The sequence below is a fragment of the Podarcis cretensis genome, assembly GCF_951804945.1.
Source record: "Podarcis cretensis genome assembly, chromosome: 2".
Lineage (NCBI taxonomy): Eukaryota > Metazoa > Chordata > Lepidosauria > Squamata > Lacertidae > Podarcis > Podarcis cretensis.
The window spans coordinates 111,894,380-111,916,623 of record NC_137171.1 but is presented as its reverse complement, the minus strand read 5'-3'; the positions used below and the strand labels follow the sequence as shown (position 1 = coordinate 111,916,623).

Below are 22,244 nucleotides of genomic sequence, written 5' to 3'. Positions count from 1 at the left end.
AAGTTTGAGTTACTTGCTAGGAGGAGACTGAACTGATCGGACATGTTTTTTTGTAGAGTTGTGTAGTCAGAAATAAACAAAATGTAAATAGACGTTCTGACTATCTCCTTTCTCTTGCTGGTATGCAAGGAGGGAGGGGGTGTGCATCTTCCACGCCGGGAGATATCGCCTATCAAGATCTACCCTGGACTTGTGGGGATGCCAGCCAGGGAGATCACCGGTAAACAAGCCCCGGGAGCCTGGGGAGAGCTGCCAACCTCTCCCGAGGGGGCTAGTTTTCCAACAGCTGGAACTGACAAGCCATTGAAAATTCCTTGCCTAACTATACTTTGAATCAAAATAACCCCTATGGAGAGGTCAGAGGGCTTCCTTAGTGAGTGAATAACATTACACCTCTTTTGAAGTCTAAAGTGGCTGTGTTGGGATTTCTCGGCAATTGTCTATTTACATATATATATTGAATTTGAAAGCCCTGAGACCACTAGTCCTAACTGGTTCGACAACACTTACATCTCACACCAGGCCTTGGGTACCACTTAAGATTAAGTCCATGGTTACCACCCCTCTGGCTGTTCTATGGCCAATTCTTCCTGGGCACAGTCTGACCTTTAGAGTGCCTAGAAGTTGCACTTCTTCGTTGTGACTTGAGCATACATGAATATTGCCTATCGTGCTGTAATACAACTCCCTTCATACCTGACCATTGGCCATGCTGACTGGGGCAGCTAGGAGTTGGAGTCTAAGAACTGAAGTCCAGACACTGGTTCTCTCTCTGCTGCCTGAACTTAAGGGCTTCACGGTGCCGGGTGAAATTATATTCGTATGCCTGTTTCAATTCAAAATATTTGGTTACTTCCAGATCATGATACTTGAGTGGCTGAGAACTGCAGCCCTGCAATGGGGGTAGACAACAGTTCCCAGTTTTTATAGGTGTCCTGTTGCTCTCCTTGATTCATGAAATGAGCAGATGGATCATTCATGACGTATCAGCTCCAGTCAATAGTGGATTTCCCAGGATGGCCCACAGTCTTCCTTCCCTGAGTGATGCTTTCATCCACTGTGCAAAAATGTTAGGAAAAAAAGAGTGGAGTTTGGCCCTCAAGCTGTGGAGGCTTCAGTAAAGATCCCTGTTCCCATAATGATTATTTTGCAGCAACAGTTTGCTAGCACAACATAGAAATCAGGTTCCCCCTTGCCACTTGGCTTGGAACAGGTGAGGAACCTCTGGTGTATGGGCAGAACATGGCACTCCAGAATTCTCTTTCTTGACCTCTAGAACTTCCACAGGCCACGTCTCTCTCTGGCTCTTGCCCTGTGCCCTCCTTGGGTGCTTTAGCTTGGCTGGAATGTGACACCAACCAGCTTTTGTTTTGGGGTTTTCTTTTATAAAAAAAATATGGGTGTAATTCATTTAAGCCTTTTTCTATTCTGAGGAGAGGGACACGGGTGGCGCTTTGGGTTAAACCACAGAGCCTAGGACTTGCCAACCAGAAGGTCAGCGGTTCGAATCCCCGCAACAGGGTGAGTTCCCGTTGCTCGGTCCCAGCTCCTGCCAACCTAGCAGTTCGAAAGCACATCAAAGTGCAAGTAGATAAATAGGTACGGCTCTGGCGGGAAGGTAAACAACATTTCCGTGCGCTGCCCTGGTTCGCCAGAAGTGGCTTAGTCATGCTGGCCACATGACCCGGAAGCTGTATGCTGGTTCCCTTGGCCAATAAAGTGAGATGAGCACCACAACCCCAGAGTCGGCCACGACTGGACCTAATGGTCAGGGGTCCCTTTACTTTTCCTATTCTGAGGAAGACACCCAACATTTCCCTTTGCTCTTTTTTCCAAGCATTTTTTTTTAAAGAAATGCAGCACTTACATCTACTACCAAGAGCCCAAGGAAGCACAGGAGGAGGCCACCCCAAATCATCCGAACCATATTCTCAGTGCTGAGTTTTTTCTGGGTTAATGATCCTGCTCCTACAGAAAATTTGGAGGTGGGGGGAAAAAGGGATATTGAATCAGAAAAGGTGAAAAACAAGAAACATATCATGTCTTCCTTAAGATACCTTGGGTGCTTTAGCTTGGCTGGAATGTGACTCCAACCAGCTTTTGTTTTTGTTTTGTTTTTTTAAAAAAATATGGGTGTTATTCAGTTAAGCCTTCTTCAGGGGGCCTATTCTGAGTAAGACTGAGCTGAATGCCATCCTTTAATTTTTATCTAATTACATAAAGAAGATAAAGCAGAATAAAAGAAAGAAAAATACTGTTAATGTGATTTGTTTAAAACAAATATCCCAAAGTTAGAGCAAGCTGGGGTAGCAGGCTTGTTGGTTTTTGAATATCTGATGTAGATTTTTTTTTTTTTCAATTTCGTTGTTCTGTATGGGACAATGACAATAAAGATTATCGTATCATTATAGGTGAGTCAGAAGGATTATACAGTGGAACCTCGGTTTTCGAACGTATTCCTTTCCGGAAGACCATTCGACTTCCAAAATGTTCGGAAACCGAGGATCAATAGGCGGCCAGCAAAATCCATTGAAAAAATTGAGAAACGCCCCTTGGAAGCTGTTTGACTTCTGAGGTGAGTTTAAAAATGGAAGCAATTACTTTGGGGTTTTCAGCATTCAGGTTCCAAATTGTTCATCAATGGAGACAATCGAGAACCAAGGTTTCACTGTACAGTGTCAGGATATCAATGAGGATTCACAAGTATACCTTTACGTTTGCATCTGAGTTTTTCCTGGGTTAATGACTCTGCTCCTACGGCAGATGTGGAGGTGAAAGAAAAGAGATATTGAATCAGAAAAGGTGAAAAACAAGAAACATATCACGTCTTCCTTAAAAACAAGCCAACATCAAGACATGGTGTATGAAGTTGGCTTGTTTTACTCAGCTGTAGTTGGGATGATCTGCCATTTTTCTGGCTTTGGACCAGAGGTACTGCTAAATATTTACAGGGTTCAGGGCAGAAGCCCATGTCAGGAACTGGGCAGAGGAGGAATAGTGGAGACCACCTCCCCAGCCTGACCCATCCAGAGAAGAAGAAGACAGTTCAGAATTACAACAGGGGTTTGAGGGAGGTCACATCTCAGAGAAGATGAGGGGGAAAGCTGGGGAATAATGGGAGAGGAGGAGGAGGCAGAGCTGGAGCAACTGGCTGACACGTTATCACTAAAAAGCATTCCAGACCCACCATCTCCCAGAACCCAGTGGGCCTTAAAAGTGGGAGAGCAAAGGGCTCAGAAGCAAAGGGCGCTCAGCGCCACCCATAGAAGAGATGACGAATGAAAAGGGGAGGGGAGATTTACTTGGGGCAACACCATTATTCCAAGAGGCTGTGTTCCCAACCCTCTCTCTGTATATATTGAATAAATAGCAGGTGGTTAGGACTTTTCCATTCCTGGCAACCTGCCATGGGGGTTGGTTCCTCTCCTGCCTGATGGCCTGTGATGACACCCCCCTTGGGGTCCCTTGTGACTCTACAGTTCTACGACTTGACGAATAACATTTCCTATATGTTAAGTTTCATATGAATATAAGATTCTGGGAAATTAAGGTGGTGGTTGAATGAGGTCTTGCCAGCCCTGTGTTTTACAGTGCAGCCAGCTGCCCTATGTTTTGTTTTTAAGGAGAAAGTGATATGGTGACCAGTACAGTGGTACCTCGGGTTACATATGCTTCAGGTTACAGACTCCGCTAACCCAGAAATAGTGCTTCAGGTTAAGAACTTTGCTTCAGGATGAGACCAGAAATCGTGCTCCGGCGGTGTGTCGGCAGCGGGAGGCCCCGTTAGCTAAAGTGGTGTTTCAGATTAATAACAGTTTCAGGTTAAGAACGGACCTCCAGAATGAATTAAATACTTAACCCAAGGTACCACTGTACAAACTCAGAGATGAAAAGAAGACAGAGTCCCTACCAGAGAAGAATGGCAGATTAAGTTGATGGACTATGCCGAATTGGCAAAAATGACCGGAAGAATAAGAAATCAGGAAGATGAAATTTTTAACAAAGAATGGGGGAAATATATAATTTGCCTTAGAAACCATTGTAAACAATAAAAATTATTAGTAGGATTGGAATAACAACTGTAGTTTAATGTTGAATTTGGGGTATAATGGAGATTTAAAAGATTTGGATTAATACATAAGATGCAGGAGGAAAAAGTTAATATAAGGACCCACAAAGGGGAGGAGGAAAGTTCAGGCAATTCTTTGGGATTCTTTTTCTATGCTGGTTGTTTGAGAATTGCTTGTAAATTTTTAAAATCTGAAAAACTAAATAAAAAGGAGAAAGGAAAAGAAAATGTGTGGCGAGGGTGTTGTGGGGTTTGTAGCTTTCTTGCAAAGAGAATGACATAAGAACAATAAGTGGGGGCTAGTGGGTTGTTGTTTTATTTTTATTAGGTATTTTGTGGTTTTCTATCCCGATTTTATTCTGTGAACCGCCCTTAGGACCCCCCCCCCGGTATAAGGCAGTATATAAATTCAATAAAGGAGGAGGAGGAGGAGGAGGAGGAGGAGGAGGAGGAGGAGGAAGAGGAAGAGGAAGAGGAAGAGGAAGAGGAAGAGGAAGAAGAAGAAGAAGAAGAAGAAGAAGAAGAAGAAGAAGAAGAAGAAGAAGAAGAAAACTGTTAGATTACTCCCCCACGCCCTAGATCAGGGTGTCTCAGCATCTAGGAACTGGCCGTGCCAGATGCTGGACCTCACGTTATAATTGCTGGACAACTACCAAAATAGATTTTGTGAAGGGAGACTTGTTTCAGTTCTTTGCAAATAGAACTGAAAATGGCATTCTCAGTCATACCTTATGCCTCACTAAATTTACTAGAGTTAAAATGCATAGGATTGAAGCCCTGGAGATTACACCAGGACAGCAGGCAATCATTCCAAGCATGAAGCAACCTAAATATTTATTTATGCTCATTGCTGTCCATTACCTTCAGTCACGGTGAGATTCACTGTCGCATGCAGTATTAAATCCATGGATCTAATTGTCGCGCGGTACATTCCTGCATCGTGAAGCCCCACGCGATGAAGCACTAGCGTGCCATTCTTGAGAACGTCTGCCCGCTGCTGATACATCTCATCCACCAGTTTGTTAGTATTACATTCTTTCCCCCACCATTTGAGGGCTGTTCCACTGCAATTGTCTACAATGTATGCAAGGATAAGGACATTTCTGTTGCCAGCAATAAAAGTCCATGTGATGTGGAGGAATTCCCAGGAAGGACTGGAGGGCTGAAGGGAGAAGGGTAACTGAACAGTCTGGTTGATGGTAGCGTTGATCCAACTGTGAGCTGAGGAGATGGGCACTGCTGATGCCATGCCTGGAAGAAACAGAGAAGGAAAATGCATGTGCTGTCTGCTATACATAAATGGTAAGGTAAAGGTAAAGGGACCCCTGACCATTAGGTCCAGTTGTAGCCGACTCTGGGGTTGCGGTGCTCATCTCGCTTTACTGGCCGAGGGAGCCGGCGTACAGCTTCCGGGTCATGTGGCCAGCATGGCTAAGCCGCTTCTGGCGAACCAGAGCAGCACACAGAAACGCCATTTACCTTCCCGCCAGAGCGGTACCTATTTATCTACTTGCACTTTTACGTGCTTTCGAACTGCTAAGTTGGCAGGAGCTGGGACTGAGCAACGGGAGCCCACCCTGTCGCGGGGATTCGAACCGCTGCAAGTCGAACTGATCGGCAAGTCCTAGGCTCTGTGGTTTAACCCACAGTGCCACCCGTGTCCCATACAGTGTTGGTGCTGACCTTTAAAGCCCTAAACGGCCTCGGTCCAGTATACCTGAAGGAGCGTCTCCACCCCCATCATTCTGCCCGGACGCTGAGGTCCAGCGCCGAGGGCCTTCTGGCGGTTCCCTCATTGCGAGAAGCAAAGCGACAGGGAACCAGGCAGAGGGCCTTCTCGGTAGTGGCGCCCGCCCTGTGGAACGCCCTTCCAGCAGATGTCAAAGCGATAAACAACTACCTGACATTCAGAAGACATCTTAAGGCAGCCCTGCTCAGGGAAGTTTTTAACGTGTGATATTTTACTGTATTTTTGCTTTCTATGGAAGCCGCCCAGAGTGGCTGGGGAGGCCCAGCCAGATGGGTGGGGTATAAATAATAAATTCTTATTATACATAAATGGTATGTGTGGCTAATACCCATTGAAAACCTTATCCTCGACATATTTATCTAATCCCTTTCAAAAGTCACCCATGTTGGTGGCCATCATCATGTTTTTCTTAGAACATCTGTACAGAAAAAGCCTATCAGAGAAGGGGGCCCTGCCAAGTAGCTGATAAGATAATCTAGTGCTTTTCGATCAGTACCAGTCATCCTGAAAGATGAATGCTTTAAAAAATGGCAGAAAGAGATTTCAAGATTTATTGGGGGGGGGCAAAAGTCCAAGGATAAAACATAAAATACTTACAGATGTAAAAGATAGAGGCAGGTTTGCCCTCCCAGACCTTAAATTGTATTATGAATCTGCTTGTTTGGTATGGATCAGGGACTGGACTGCAAGAAGATCAAGGGACTGCAAGAAGATCAAACCTCTCCATTCTGAAGGAAATCAGCCCTGAGTGCTCACTGGAAGGGCAGATCGTGAAGCTGAGGCTCCAATACTTTGGCCACCTCATGAGAAGAAAAGACTCCCTGGAAAAAACCCTGATGTTGGGAAAGATGGAGGGCACAGGGAGAAGGGGATGACAGAGGACGAGATGGTTGGACAGTGTTCTTGAAGCTACAAACATGAGTCTGACCAAACTGTGGGAGGCAGTGGAAGACAGGAGTGCCTAGCATGCTCTGGTCCATGGGGTCACAAAGAGTCGGACACGACTAAACGACTAAACAACAACAGCCCAATATAAACATTTTTGCACACTAATATATGCATTTTGCAATCTTTTTTTGGGTGGCACGCCAACTCAAAATTGAGAAAAGTATAAAACTTCAAGAGTAGGTGTATTTTGGTCCTTGTGTCAATTCAGCGGGAGGGGTTTATCTAATGAAACTTGTCATCAGAAGCCCTGCAAAAGGGCTTCAACCCATGCAAGAGAGATTTCTCCCTTCCTCCCCTTGTGCATCCCACAAATTTGGCCTAGGATGGGTCAAGAGAACTCCCAGAACCAGAAACATAACTGGGCCCCCTTGCTTCTTTGGCATGGAGATATATAGGTGCCTCCAAAGCAGAGAGAGACCATGGACCAGAAACTCAAAGAGTTTCCTTTTCGTTGCCTTCCGCGCTCCGCGGAACTAAGGGCAACTAAGGGCAATTTTTGCGCCCTTGGCAGCCACCAACCTATCTAACTCCTAGGTGCGCCCCTGCTCAGAACAGCACACAGGGGGAAAGGGATTGTTTTGTTTGGCAAGCTGAATTGCTTGTGCAGATGGAAGATTCGACATAACACGATGTTGATTTCCACCCAGGGTGTGGGGTGATCTGCTTTGGGTTTTCTAAAGGAGAACAAAATGTCTAAGCTCACTGCCATTCATTTGGTTCTCCTGCCCTTCAGAAACTCACCCCAGCAGCCTCACTATCCCATTTGTTGTTACAGATAGGTAGCCGTGTTGGTCTGCCATAGTCAAAACAAAATAAAAAAAATTCCTTCCAGTAGCACCTTAAAGACCAACTAAGTTAGTTCTTGGTATGAGCTTTCGTGTGCATGCACACTTCTTCAGATACCATTTGTAGAATGCTTATAGCAATAACCGCCCATCTTGCAGGCTCTTCTGCCCAACATTGTCCCCAAAGAACCAACTTCCAAAACACAATCTGCTTTTGCTTTTACTCACCTGAGAATGCCCAGAAAAATGCCACGCCAATCAACATCCTGGAGGGTCGTACAATTAGATACCGCACCAATTCTGAAATCATACCCGTCTCAAACCTCCAGCAACTGAACGGGTTCCTTAATTGAATGTTTCAAAATTGTGTCTCTCATTTTTCTTCTATGTGGTAAGTGAAAGATCTGGTCTCTGGAAAATGAGAGAAGAAGCAGCTCTGGTGTGATGAGACCACTCGAGATAACACGATCAGCAAAGGATGTGGTCTAGCAGGGTCAGGTACCTGCTGCACAATACATTTAGGCTGGGCAGCTAGGAAGAGAATAGAAACTTAACTTGCACCATTTCAGAGAATTATGGCCTTGAAGCATAAACCGAGGGGGAGGGCGACAGCTCGGAAAAGCGGTAAGCAGAAGGCAGATGAGGAATAGAAACGTCACACAGAAACCGCAGTCTTTATAGTGTATTAAATTAGGGTTGGTTGCTTGGTGAATGGGACGTATACAGCTGTGTGGTGCAAGAAGGGGACTGCCCAGAGGACACTCAGCGTTCTACTTGCCTGCTTCTTCAAATGGCAAGATGTTCTAGGGGTGCAGCCTTTAACCAGGGTTGTTTTCCTCTCCAAAAAGGTCACCGGAGGCTTGTGACAAGACTCCCTTTGACACTGGACAAGGACCTTTGACTACTGGCTTCCAGGTCCTGAGGAATATTGCAGGTGGAGGATGGATAGGGATGGGAAATCACATGGGGACAGGAGATTTAGCAGTTTGAGTCCACAATCATTCATAGCATCCCAGAGGGAATGGGGGTTAAGACTGGGAGATGCACACCATGACTTTAAAGCAAAAAAATAAAATAAAAACGATCCCTATCCTCTCTGCACTATATGGGAAGGTTTCAGGAGGGAGAGCAGTGAGAGGGAATTATACATTTTGTCTTCCCTGCTTTCCAGAAAGCTGCCCGTCCTAGCTATACAGAAATACCTCTGGTTACAGATGCTTCAGGTTGCATGTTTTTGGGTTACGAACGCGCCAAAACCCGGAAGTACCAGAATGTGTTACCTCTGGGTTTCACCGCTCGCACATGCACAGAAGCGCTAAATCATGCTTTGCGCATGCGCAGAAGTGCCAAATCAGGACCTGCGTGTGCGCAGACGCGGCGCTGCAGGTTGTGAATGCTGCGGGTTGTGAACGTGCCTCCCGCACAGATCACATTCGCAACCCGAGCGTCCACTGTATAGCAATTAGTCAGGTATGTTTAGAGTTGATAGACAGCCAGTGGGGAAATGTTCCTACATCATCATCATCATCATTTTTTATTTGTATGCCGCCTTTCCACAGTTAAAAAACAATGCTCATAGCATAACAAGATTTACATAATTACAAAAGTCATAAACAATCAATAAACCACATGAAAAAAAATACACAACCAAATGGGAAACAATTTCCACATACAGTGGTACCTCTGGTTACGTACTTAATTCGTTCCGGAGGTCTGTTCTTAACCTGAAACTGTTCTTAACCTGAAGCACCACTTTAGCTAATGGGGCCTCCTCCTGCCGCTGCGCCACTACTGCACGGTTTCTGTTCTCACCCTGAAGCAAAGTTCTTAACCCGAGGTACTATTTCTGGGTTAGCGGAGTCTGTAACCTGAAGCGTATGTAACCTGAAGCGTATGTAACTGTACATACTGTATGTATGTACAGTATGTAACTGTAAATCAAAATCTAAAACTAAGAATACAGCATTAATGTCACAGTTTAAAATGACATAGGTAAAAAATAACAGCAATTTAAACAAGCAAAAACAAAACAAAATGAAGCCCTCTCTGCCCAGCAGCGGCAGCAGCAGCAGCAGTCCTTTATAGAGCCCATCAGGCCCCACCCTGGGCCAGGTGTTGAGTGGCAGGACTTTCTAATATATAGACACCCAGTTTTAACCCCAGTCTTCCACAAGGCACCTTGGAGGCCTGAGCTTATTTCTAACTGTTTATCTATACATGATCATGTATAGTGATCGTGTATCTCACAGCCTGCAAGACAAGGTGGCAGGGTAGGGTAGCACAGTTGTCACAACACCAGGGTGGCAAGATAGCTCTGGGCAAGCACATTGCTCCAACAAGCTAGGAAGTCAATGATGGCTTTCCAGCCTCTGCCTCTCTGATGTTCCAACTGGCCCCTAGGTGAACTAGTCTCTTAAAGGCTCAACCCACCAGGCTGAAGACAGATACATCTCGTCTCCTATCTGGTGTGTTCCCTCCACCATTGGGCTGGTGAGCTAGTGTGGAAAGCCTTCAGTTTCCCTGTGATGGATCTGGGTCTGGTTCTATAGGCCCTGGTACTCTGGGAACTGGTTCAGTGGATTCTTGCCTACCAGGCTGAGATTCAGGGCTCCCTTTATTACCAGCATCAGAGTCAGGATCAAGAATCTAATCTGCCTCCCCAGCTGTGGCCTCTGACTTCAGCTATCCTGGCTGCTGCTGGACTTCAGGTTTGTGATATCATGCTAACTCCATTCCTAATGTAGATCTTCGCTCACCCTTTTCCCCCTAGCAGGAAGGGCACCACTTTGTGGTTCAGCTCAGGTGTCAAAATGACTTGGGCTGGACCTGCTCTCAGCTCATTTTGTGGAGACATATGGGAGTGACCATAGTATCTTGAGGTCACAACTAATCACAAGTTTGTTTCTTTTTGCAACAGAAGTAAGCCTTTTGTTATTACTTGAAACAGAAGAAGCTTTTAGTTTTGTTTCCCCCAGTTCCTCAATTTGTTTCTGGTCTTAAATTTAGTTTTCACCATTTCTGCATCAGTTTGCAATTTTGTATATATGTATATATAAATCTACACGAGGAAGTCATACATGTGTCTGCACATTTTCACTAACATATGCATCTTCATATATAGTTTTGACACTTTCCCTAACAGAATGCATTTTCTCCATGCTTCTTTCCCTGGTATACTCTCTGCATGCATTGCTGTTGCTGTTTTAGAAAACAAGAGTTGCAAAGTGCAAATTTCTGGATGTATTGATAAAATGATTATTGTCATTTGCTGGATTGAGCAAGACAACAAAAATATCAAAACATTGGCTGCGCTGGAGGCATCTAATGGGAGTTGGAGCCCAGCAACATCTGACGGATACCACATTGACTACTTACCCATGACCTGTGAACCATGTACCGTGGTACCTCAGGTTAAGTACTTAATTCATTCCGGAGGTCTGTTCTTAACCTGAAACTGTTCTTAACCTGAAGCACCACTTTAGCTAATGGGGCCTCCTGCTGCCGCTGCGCTGCCACCGCTGCGCGATTTCTGTTCTCCTCCTGAAGCAAAGTTCTTAACCCGAGTTACTATTTCTGGGTTTGCGGAGTCTGTAACCTGAAGTGTATGTAACCTGAAGCGTATGTAACCTGAAGCATATGTAACCTGAAGCGTATGTAACCCGAGGTACCACTGTACTGTTTCCATTTATCTGAATAACATGCATCTCAGCCATTGTCTGTATCTGGTGCTGCAGTCAGTACCTTGGCAGCCACAGTTGGGTTAACACATCCCTCTGGGTCTCAATAAGCAGTAAGAAGACTATAAAAATGACCCACTTCTGGGAGGCTATTTTAAGAAACCTTGCTGAAATGGAAACTTGTTTTTATTAATAACACACACAAAAACTTCACCTAGACAAAATCCTGCCATGACAACATTGTATCTCCTGTGCAATCAACAAAATATCACAAATGTTCAAGCCACAATAAAAATGGAGGAAATCACATAGGTCGTTTGATGAGAGGCGCAATTATTCACAGGCTTTTCTGCACCAGCAAAGACACCTAAATTCTTGCGGGCATAAGCACAACTTGCACTGAATGTTTTCTTCTGCAGACACACAGTGAAGTTTATTAATAGCCACATACCAACATCCTGTTTCTTTGTCATGCCCAGAGAGGAACCAAGAGAAAGACAAGAAAGACTTGGCTTTTGCTCTTTGGTAGCCTAAGAGCAGATGTAGGGGACATTTTCCAGCCCTAGGACCACATCCGCTCATGGGCAAGTTTTGAGGGCCACATTCCAGTGGTGGGTCTGGCAAAGGTGGGTTTGGCCACCCACCCCACCCCATAACCCAGGCATAGGCAAACTCGGCCCTCCAGATGTTTTGGGACTACAATTCCCATCATCCCTGACCACTGGTCCTGTTAGCTAGGGATGATGGGAGGTGTAGTCCCAAAGCATTGGGGGGGGGAGTTTGCCTATGCCTGCCATAACCCACCCTCTGTCCAGGCCAGCAAGAAGTACTCTGATAGTTCAAGGACACATCCCAGCAAGGTAAAGCCACCAGAGGAGAGTGAAGAGCAGGACCCTTGAGAGTTGTGCCCCGGGAAAGGTGCATGAGCTGAGCCCTTTGAAGATCCAGATAGAGGTTCCCCATCCCTTGTATTAGAGATACATGGCCCTATTTGTACCCAAGAATATCCTTGCTTGGGGAAGAAGCACATGCTTGTGTCAAATGCAGAAAGTCTCAGGATCAACCTCCAGTTTCAAAAATGGCAAACACCACCCAGGGTGTCATGCATCAGAGGATCCAACCCCCCACGGTAGGTTGCCAGGAACGGATAAGACAAGGAAAGTTCTTACCAATGCTATTTATTCAATATTCACTCAGAGAGGCTTAAAAATGCAACCTCCTGATGGTGTTGCTCCGAGTGAAACTCCACTCCCTCCGTTCCTCCCACTTTCTCATGAGTCATTGCTACATGTGCTGGAAAGGGCCTTTTGCCTTTGAGATCTTTGCTCTCCTACTTGCAAGGCCCACTGTGTTCTGGGAGAGGGAGGGTCTGGAATGCTTTCTAAAGACACTGTGTCTGTCAGCTCTCCCCGCTCTGGTGCTTCTTCTTCCTCCTCCTCTCCCATTATTTCCCAGCTTTCCCCCTCATCTGCCTCTGAGCTGTGACCTCACTCAAACCCCTGTTGTAATTCTGAAATGTCTTCTTCTTCTCTGGAAGGGTCAGGCTGGAGAGGATGGTTGTGGCAATCACACAGGGTCCCCGGACACTTCACCGTCTATTGATCCCTGTGCCACCATTTTATTTCTCGCTGCCACCACCCAGGCCCTACCTGGTACAATGCTCCTCAGCATGGTCCCTGACAGGAGCCAACTCCTAGGGGCCGAGGGGGTCTCTGGCCCCCCAATCAAATATTTGAGGGGGCTGGGGCCTCCCAATGTTGAAGGGCATTGCCATTCAAATGGTCTGTGTGTGCCGTGTCATTGATTATGTGGGACGTGGCTTACCTGCCCCCCCCCCCGATATTCTATTCAAGTTGGCACCTCTGCCTCTCACACTAGCAGCTGACTCACATAGCACCCATCTTTTGGTGCCTCACTCTGTTGCTGTTTAGTCATTTAGTCGTGTCCGACTCTTCGTGGCCCCATGGACCAGAGCACGCCAGGCACTCCTGTCTTCCACTGCCTCCCGCAGTTTGGTCAAACTCATGTTGGTAGCTTTGAGAACACTGTCCAACCATCTCGTCCTCTGTCGTCCCCTTCTCCTTGTGCCCTCCATCTTTCCCAACATCAGGGTCTTTTCCAGGGAGTCTTCTCTTCTCATGAGGTGACCAAAGTACTGGAGCCTCAGCTTCACAATCTGTCCTTCCAGTGAGCACTCAGGGCTGATTTCCTTCAGAATGGAGAGGTTTGATCTTCTTGCAGTCCATGGGACTCTCAAGAGTCTCCTCCAGCACCAGAATTCAAAAGCATCAATTCTTCAGTGATCGACCTTCTTTATGGTCCAGCTCTCACTTCCATACATCACTACTGGGAAAACCATGGCTTTTACTATACAGACCTTTGTTGGCAAGGTGATGTCTCTGCTTTTTAAGATGCTGTCTAGGTTTGTCATCGCCTTTCTCCCAAGGAGCAGGCGTCTTTTAATTTCGTGGCTGCTGTCACCATCTGCAGTGATCATGGAGCCCAAGAAGGTAAAATCTCTCACTGCCTCCATGTCTTCCCCTTCTATTTGCCAGGAGGTGATGGGCCCAGTGGCCATGATCTTTGTTTTTTTGATGTTGAGCTTCAGACCAAAGTTGTGCTCTCTTTCTTTTCCCTATTTTCATCAGCGGAATGTTGGAGGATATGCTTCTGCAAAAAAAAAAAAAAGGTGTTGAATGTAGCTTTGGCTCTTAGATCCTGGCAAGGATCCAATCATTGTCTCAATGGCTATGGTGTCGCTGAAATATTTACAAACTTTCAAACTGTTCAGCAATTAAACAAACAGCTTCAGATGAAAGCTGATAGTGAGCACTGAGGACAGAAAAGTTTCACAGAGGGAAGGACAGGGGTCAGAGATAGTAAACAGTGGGACAGATAATTATCATCAGGAAAAGGAAAAAGTAAACTGTTTTCTAAGTAGTAGTGTTGTGAGAGAATGGCGAGTCTAGTAGGAATAAAGGAAATGGCTCTGCTCCAGTCTGAAAAGTTCTCCCTCCCTCCCCATGACTCTTCTTTTGGCCCATGTGCTCATCCCTAGATGTCAACTGTGTTTCCACCTTATCTCCACGTTTCTAGTAGGAAGGAAGGAAACAAAAACCAAGTCAAGTTATGGACTTGAAGAGCTGTTTGAAATTCAGCAGGGATGATCATGAGGCGCCCTCTACTGGCTCTCTTAGGTACATTCACTGCAAGAGGAGTAACACCAGTGCTGTCCATCAGATCTCAGGCTTATGTACACTATCTCAAAAATTGCCTTGCGGGCTGCCTGTTCCTGCATTTTGAGGGGAATGAACCACATGACTTTTCAACTGTCAGTTTTCCTGGAACAAAAACCTACTTTTTTTTCCAAATGGGCAGTAATGTGAAAAGGTTTGCTAAAATTATTACATGCCACTGTGCGATGTAACGTGTGTTTGCCATATTGCCGTTTTGGGGTTATCCCATTTCCCCCTGTCTCTTCCACATGATGGAAGAGTATTCAAGCAATACGCACTTTGAACCAATTTTTTATTTGGCAAATGACAGGAGGGTGCTAAATACAGTGGTACCTCGGGTTACATATGCTTCAGGTTACATACGCTTCAGTTTACAGACTCCGCTAACCCAGAAATAGTGCTTCAGGTTAAGAACTGTGCTTCAGGATAAGAACAGAAATCAGGCTCCGGCAGCACGGCAGCAGCTGGAGGCCCCATTAGCTAAAGTGGTGCTTCAGGATAAGAATAGTTTCAGGTTAAGTACGGACCTCCAGAACGAATTAAGTACTTAACCTGAGGTACCACTGTACTGCAAAGAAATTGTTGAGGTATCACAAATGGGTCATTGACAACAGGTTGTGGGATTTTAAAACTTATTGGATTTTGTCTTGAAATAGTAAATCCAGTATAAGTGGGGAGATACCAGCGGACCAGCCATCTTTCAGTCTTAGCTTTAACTTGTTCACTGCAACACTACCTGGGAACCTGTGGCCTTCTGGATAATGTTGGACTACAACTCCCATCATCCCTTTTCAATAGCAATGATGGGTGGAATTGAAGTGGAGGGCCAGAGGTTTGGCTTTTGCTTGGATTTCATTTATGTAAGAACAGTGTGTCCTTCCTGCCTGCAGTGCTAATTAGAACACAATTACCTCTTCATAGAGCTTTCGTCCCAATTTGTTTGTGAGGAGATACATTACATCACTTCAAGCAATTGCATTCCCATCACTTTCCTTACAGTGAATAGTCAGATTTTCTGAAAGTGGGTTTCTTGTGCAAGAGAGCAAAATCCACTTTGATTGTGCAACCTGAGTTTGCTAGTCTAAATCCTATCTGCAAAATAGTGATAGACTGGCTCTCAGAGTAGATTTTAGCCCTTCCTGGACCCAGGACACCAGGAGTTACAAGGGACTCAGGCATCATGCAAAGTAACTCCCCAAATTCACAATAGTATTATAGGAATTGTAGTTTAGTGGGACCTCAATAATTCTGTTGGTCACTAGCCTCACCCCCACCCTGAAGAACTACAGTTCCTAGAGTTCCCTGGGAAGAATGAATGCCTGTTGTGGTTGAAATATCAGGGAGAATTCAAGACAATGCAAATTCTCCCCAGGTCTGAAAGACCCACATAAATTTTCAAGAGTCCTCCATCGGTCAGGGAATTAAAGAGAGCCTGAGACTAAGTCAGGTGGATCAGTAAGCCTGATCTTTATTGTGATACTGTTGCAACAGGGTCTCCCTTCTAAATAGCCAGAGAGCCAGAGAATCCCAAGCAATGGCAGGTTACATTTTTTATACATTTGGTTACAGTGTCATCTTTGTGATACCCACCTTCCCTTAGTGTCAGAACTACATCATGTACACATCAGAAGAGGTTGGATTGGGGTTGGACTAGATGACCCTTGGTGTCCCTTCCAAGGCCACAATTTTATGATTCTATGACAACAGAAGACTGGTTACTTATCGGAATGTGTGTTATAATGGGTGGGAGAGATTGGGAATAGCTTTACATTGACATATTTAGAGAGATTAGGTTTCCATTATAACCTGTGTTTGTACTGGGCCTTGGCCCAGTATACCTGAAGGAGCATCTCCACCTCCATCACTCAGCCTGGACACTGAAGTCCTCCTCCAAGGGCCTTCTGCTGGTTCCCTCACTGCAAGAAGCGAAGTTACAGGGAACCAGGCAGAGGGCAAGGAAATAAAGAACTATACAACTTTTAGAAGACATCTGAAGGAAGCCCTGTATTGGGAAGTTTTTAATGTTTGGTGCTTTGTTATGTTTTATATATTCTGTAAGCCCTCCAGTGTGGCTGGGGAAACCCAGCCAGATGGGTAGGGTATAAATAATAATAATAATAATAATAATAATAATAATAATAATAATAATACAGTGGTACCTCAGGTTACATACCCTTCAGGTTACATACGCTTCAGGTTACAGACTCCGCTAACCCAGAAATAGTGCTTCAGGTTAAGAACTTTGCTTCAGGATGAGAACAGAAATCGTGCTCCGGCAGCGCGTCGGCAGCAGGAGGCCCCATTAGCTAAAGTGGTACCTCAGGTTAAGAACAATTTCAGGTTGAGAACAGACCTCCGGAACGAATTAAGTACTTAACCCGAGGTACCACTGTAATAATAATAATAACTACTATTATTTCCTCCAGGTGCTGGGAAAGGAAGATACAGTAACAACGACGTTATCGGTGAAACAATATGTTGATTTCAAGATACAGATAGGATACATTCAAGCGCACTGATACATCCAAATCTATCGATACATTGATAGAGTGTTATTCGTCTTCCTTGGGGACATTTGTGCAGAGAGGTGGAAATAAAACTTTTATTTTGATGAAAGCAGAAGCTGGAGTGCTGTTTTCCTTTATTTGAGAACTTTAACAAGAGGCTTGCGCTGGTAATTGGAGTCCCGTTGTTTTACGGGGCCCCCTGCTGCTTGATTGACAGAGCTCTCTGTCTCCTCGTTTCAACGTTCCCTTGCCAGCACCCAGCGGGCTCCGTGTGTGCAAATAGGCGTGTTTTGCAGACTCAGCTTCTCCGACCTTTATCCTAAAGAATATCGTTTACTCTTTCGTGGGGTGTTGCGCACGTGTTGGGGCCGGGCTGCTCTATTTAAGTGAAACCCTAGTGTGAGGCAGAGGTGTGGTTTGTAATTTCTTATGACATGGCGATATACCTTTAAGAGATTCGCTACATTTTGAAGGAAAATCCTCTGGGAGGTTTATAGAGGCGGACGGAGAAGAAGACTGCTGGTGGGGAGTTGCGTTTGAAGCAAGGAACATCTACCGCGCCTTTCAGAATAAATGCTCCCTTATTTTCGTTGAACTGATACGTTCTTTGGGTAATGAACCACGCCGCTGAAGTGTGCCCATCCAGTCAAAGAGCGCCAAGGAGAGTTGCATTTGAGAAATGAGCATAGCTGTCAACTTTTCTTGCGAGGAATCCTATTCGGAATAAGGGAATTTCCCTTTAGAAAAGGGAAACGTTGACAGCTATGGAAATGAACCAGTCTCTGTGTTGCGATTTGCTCACTGCCTGTCAGCAGGAAAATAGTTCCTTCCCCAACCGCTGGCAAACCCTTCCTAGCCCCTCCTGTAAAGGGGTGGACAAAAGCAGGAAATGTATCAGAGAAAGGAAAGTAAAACTGGAGTCCTTGAACGATCGCAGTCAGATATCTGCTAGCAGAAATGGCTCGGGATTTCAGCAAGTATCTCCCTTGGTCTACCTGCCAGCTTGACCTGTTTGTGGTGCTGTTAAGCTGTGGGTGGGAAGACTGCCTCCTGGGGGGACCGCATCACACCTTTCTGGGACAGCAGCGGTCAAGAAAGAGCTTGATCGCTGGGGCCTCTTGTCCTGACAGCCAATCCAGGCCAGCTTGGCGAATGAGGAACTTGTCCAACAAAACTGGAGAGGCTCCAAAGAAGAGAGAAAGCCCAGAGTGATCCAGAAGAGGCAGCCAGAGGGAGAAAGTGAAGATGGGCACCAGACGCCACGCTGTGAAGTTCATGGGGATGATTCTGAGCAATGCTGTGCCACCAGGAAGACAAGCACACCCCTACCATTTGCTATCGCTGCATCCACTTGTCTGTCCAGGCTGGACCCAGCTTCAGCTCCTTGGTGGACAGGACTTGAGAGCTGCAAGGTGAGCAGGCATCAAAGACTTTCTGGAAAAGGATAAACAAGGCAGGCTCCCTGACCTTCCCCATCTTGCAGATTCTCCTCCTTTCTCTAGGAGAAACTGGACAATACGCTGAGGCAACCAGAACAGCACAAGGGATGCCAAGAAGGAGGACTTTGCTTTTTGGAGGTAAGAGGGAGTTTATTGTGGGTTTGGTTCTTGAGCATTTTGGGTCCGTCGTCATTCTCAAAATGCCAGCCTGTACCTTTTCTTTCTCTCATCTGCATTTCCGACAACTGCAGACATAAGGGACAGTTGTGCATTGTACACCTGCAGCCACCGTGGAAGCCCTTTTAGGAAGATAAGGCTATGCCAGACAGTTGGTTCCTCCAGCTCAGGACTATGTACAGTGGTACCTCAGGTTAAGAACTTAATTCGTTCTGGAGGTCCGTTCTTAAACCGAAACTGTTCTTAACCTGAAGCACCACTTTAGCTAATGGGGCCTCCTGTTGCCGCTGTGCCTCCATGACACAATTTCTGTTCTCATCCTGGAGCAAAGTTCTTAACCTGAAGTACTATTTCTGGGTTCGTGGAGTAACCTGAAGTGTCTGTAACCTGAAGCGTCTGTAACCCGAGGTACCACTGTACTGACAGGTAGTGACTCTTCAGGAATTCAAGTAGGGTCTGCATCCAGCCCTCGCTAGAGATGACATGTCGATGGGCGGCCTCTGTTGCCACATATTCTGCTGCTGCGCGCTCCTCATCAGGAGCAGATTTGTGCAAAGACCTGTAATTAAGCAAATAAACGTTTGGGGCGCTTAATGCTCTGAGCGGAGGAAGGGAGAGTGTATGTGTATGAATAATCTTCCCATAAATTAATTCCTCTCTCTTCTAGCCTTCTCCAACTGATGTTCATCTTCAGCTTGCAGCACCCAGGACTCGTGTTGCTGAGAGAGGGAGGGGGGAACCAAATCAGTGCTGAGATTATTGTTGCTGTTCTTTCAAACTTCTCTAAGAGCTTCCTGCAGCAGGAAGTAGCCCTGCTTCCTGGAGTTATCTGAGAGATTTTTTGGTTGTTGTTTTCTGTGGGTGGGGAAGAACAGCAGCAGGAGGAGGGACTTTTCCCTTGCTGCAGGGCCACATGCAGTATCAGAGTTCGTTGCAGAACAGGAACTGTAGAAAATAAACCAGTGAAGTTGGGTTGGTTGGTTTTTACTTGAACAAACATACAACCTTTATACTACGTTCTTTATATTGAAAAAGAAAACCATTATTAATTATATGTTATTAATATTATTATTAGCCACCCTCAGGGCTGGATTTAGGTTTGATGAGGCCCTAAGCTCCTGAAGGTAATGGGGCCCTTTATATGTCCAGCTGTCCTTTGTCAACAACAAATTGTCGCTGTTTTTTGTGTTGAATATATGCTGTATGGTAATTTATGGAGCCAATAGGTATCTAAAGCCACTTGGGCATAACAAAATATGGACATCATAGGAGCCGACGCAACACAAAACACTGTTGCTGTATGTAGGTTTTATTTTATTTGTTTTTTATCTTATATTTTGGAAATGTACACCCAGGGTTTTTTTCCCCCTAACCTATAGCTTGTTTTGCTTATACAGTGGTACCTTGGGTTAAGAACTTAATTCATTCTGGAGGTCTGTTCTTAACCTGAAACTGTTCTTAGCCTGAAGCACCACTTTAGCTAACGGGGGCTCCCGCTGCCGCCGCACCGCTGCTGCGCGATTTCTGTTCTCATCCTTAGCAAAGTTCTTAACGCAAGGTAATATTTCTGGGTTAGTGGAGTCTGTAACCTGAAGCGTCTGTAACCTGAAGCTTATGTAACCCGGGGTACCACTGTACATAAATCTGGCACTGGTCACCCTTCACCAATAGATCCCAGGGCAGCTTACCACAAGTTAAAATTCCGTATTAAAAACAATTGAAACTAATTATGCTAACAAATGTTATTGGTCACTTTGGCTACAGCCAAAAAGCAGAAAATGGAAGAGGTGAACAAACAATCTTAGAAGCATGTTAAAATAGATGTGATAAAATCCTCATAATACATAGAGCTTGTATTGAGCGGTTTGACTGAGCAAGACAGAAGATACTTGAGGGTGACAGATGAGCAAATGGATTTCTTTGAGTATTTAGCCCTTGGGTTTTCATACAGCTTACATATAGTGTTATCCCCAACTGAGTCACATCAGCAGATGCCAAATCACTGTTCTCTAGGAATATTTTTGTATCCAACATCCAGAATTTTAGTTTTCATTGTCTGGAACCTTAGAAATGCAAACGTCAGAAATGATTTTGAAGAGATACGGAGGGTGTTCGTAGAACTTATATTGTTAAAACGGAAAGCGGTTAAACTAACACAAGAGCTGTCAAAATTCTGGGAGGCTGGAGAGTTATAATGGAATGGTCTCAGTGGTGGGGTGCACATTTTTATGATTATTTATGTATGGTTACTTATTGATTTAATAATAATAATAATAATAATAATAATAATAAAATTTTATTTATACCCCGCCCTTCCCGGTTCAAAAACTGGGCTCAGGGTGGCTAACAACAAATTTAAAACACTTTAAAACAATTATAAAAGCAGCATAAAATACAGTATAAAAACATGAACAACAATGAAATTCAAAAATCAAAAATCAATCAGATAATCCCCAGGGCTAGCTGGCTGAATTGGTCCTACTTGGGCCAGCGAGGAGGCCAGGGGAGAATTAGCTGTGGGGTCTCAGAGCGTGTGATCTTCATGAAAGGGGAGGGGGAGGGAAGAGAAGGGAAATGAAAGATCAGGCTGAATTCAATTAAAGGCCAGGTGGAATAGCTCTGTCTTACAGGCTCGATGGAAGAAGGTTAAATCCTGCAGGGCCCTAGTCTCATGGGACAGAGCATTCCACCAGGTCGGAGCCATCACTGAGAAGGCCCTGGCCCGGGCGGAGGATAGTCTGACTTCCTTAGGGCCCGGGACCTCTAAACTATGGTTATTCATGGACCTTAAGGTCCTCTGCAGGGCATACCAGGAGAGGCAGACCCCGTAGATACGAGGGCAATAATAATAATAATAATAATAATAATAATAATAATAATAATAATAATAAAAAAACTCAAAAAAGGAGGGGAGGGAAGTCGAGGGGGAAGTACAGTAGATTTGTAAAGACCTTGTTTTTCTGGCTAAAATGTTTGTAAAAGTTAGGGGGAAGAGACATTTTGGTGCATGTCCAGCCTCTGTTACAGGAATTTGCTCACTTGGAGCTTCCTATATTGCTGACCTCCTTCACTGGCTCTTGCTGGATTAAAACATGACTGAGAGGTGAGGAACCATGCAGTTGTTTGGACACAAGAGCCACCTTGAACTCTAAAAATCCTCTGTTTAGAAGCCTGCTGGACCATCTCAAAACATCTATTGCAAAGGAAACTTCTGTCATCTTATTAATATTAAATGCATTACTATTTCTTGTCAGCTTTTCCAATCCAAATAAAAATTCCAGGTCTCAACCTGGAGATAAAAAAGAGCGTTGCAAACATTGTGCAAAGCGAAGGGAATGTTATTTTCAGACTAATAATAATAATAATTTTATTATTTATACCCTGCCCATCTGGCTGGGTTTCCCTAGCCACTCTGAGTGGCTTACAACATATCTAAAAATGTAATAAAAACATCAATTCTTAAAAACTTCCCTAAACAGGGCTGCCTTAAAATGTCTTCTGAATGTCATGTAGTTGTTTATCGCTTTGACATCTGATGGGAGGGCATTCCACAGGCGGGTGCCACTACTGAGAAGGCCCTCTGTCTGGTTCCCTGTAACCTCACTTCTTGCAGTGAGGGAACCGCCAGAAGGCCCTCGGAGCTGGACCTCAGTGTC

General features: G+C 45.0%; 2 protein-coding genes across 3 annotated transcripts in view; one reads left to right on the top strand and one right to left on the bottom strand.

Annotated features, from left to right (window-relative positions):
• The window catches only part of LOC307209015 (killer cell lectin-like receptor subfamily B member 1B allele A), a 250,274-nt gene that overhangs the window by 46,339 nt on the left and 181,691 nt on the right, over positions 1-22,244 (bottom strand). The gene's annotated exons all lie outside the window — the stretch shown is intronic.
• LOC307208997 (C-type lectin domain family 2 member D-like) overlaps positions 17,751-22,244 on the top strand; it is a 96,927-nt gene continuing 92,433 nt past the window's right edge. Inside the window, exon 1 of one of the 2 annotated variants that reach the window (XM_079964067.1) lies at positions 17,751-18,549. In XM_079964067.1, the coding sequence (XP_079820193.1) occupies positions 18,519-18,549 (31 nt within the window). In that variant the 5' untranslated portion in view covers positions 17,751-18,518. The remainder of the gene's footprint in view (positions 18,550-22,244) is intronic. The other variant, XM_079964069.1, reaches the window with a different exon arrangement.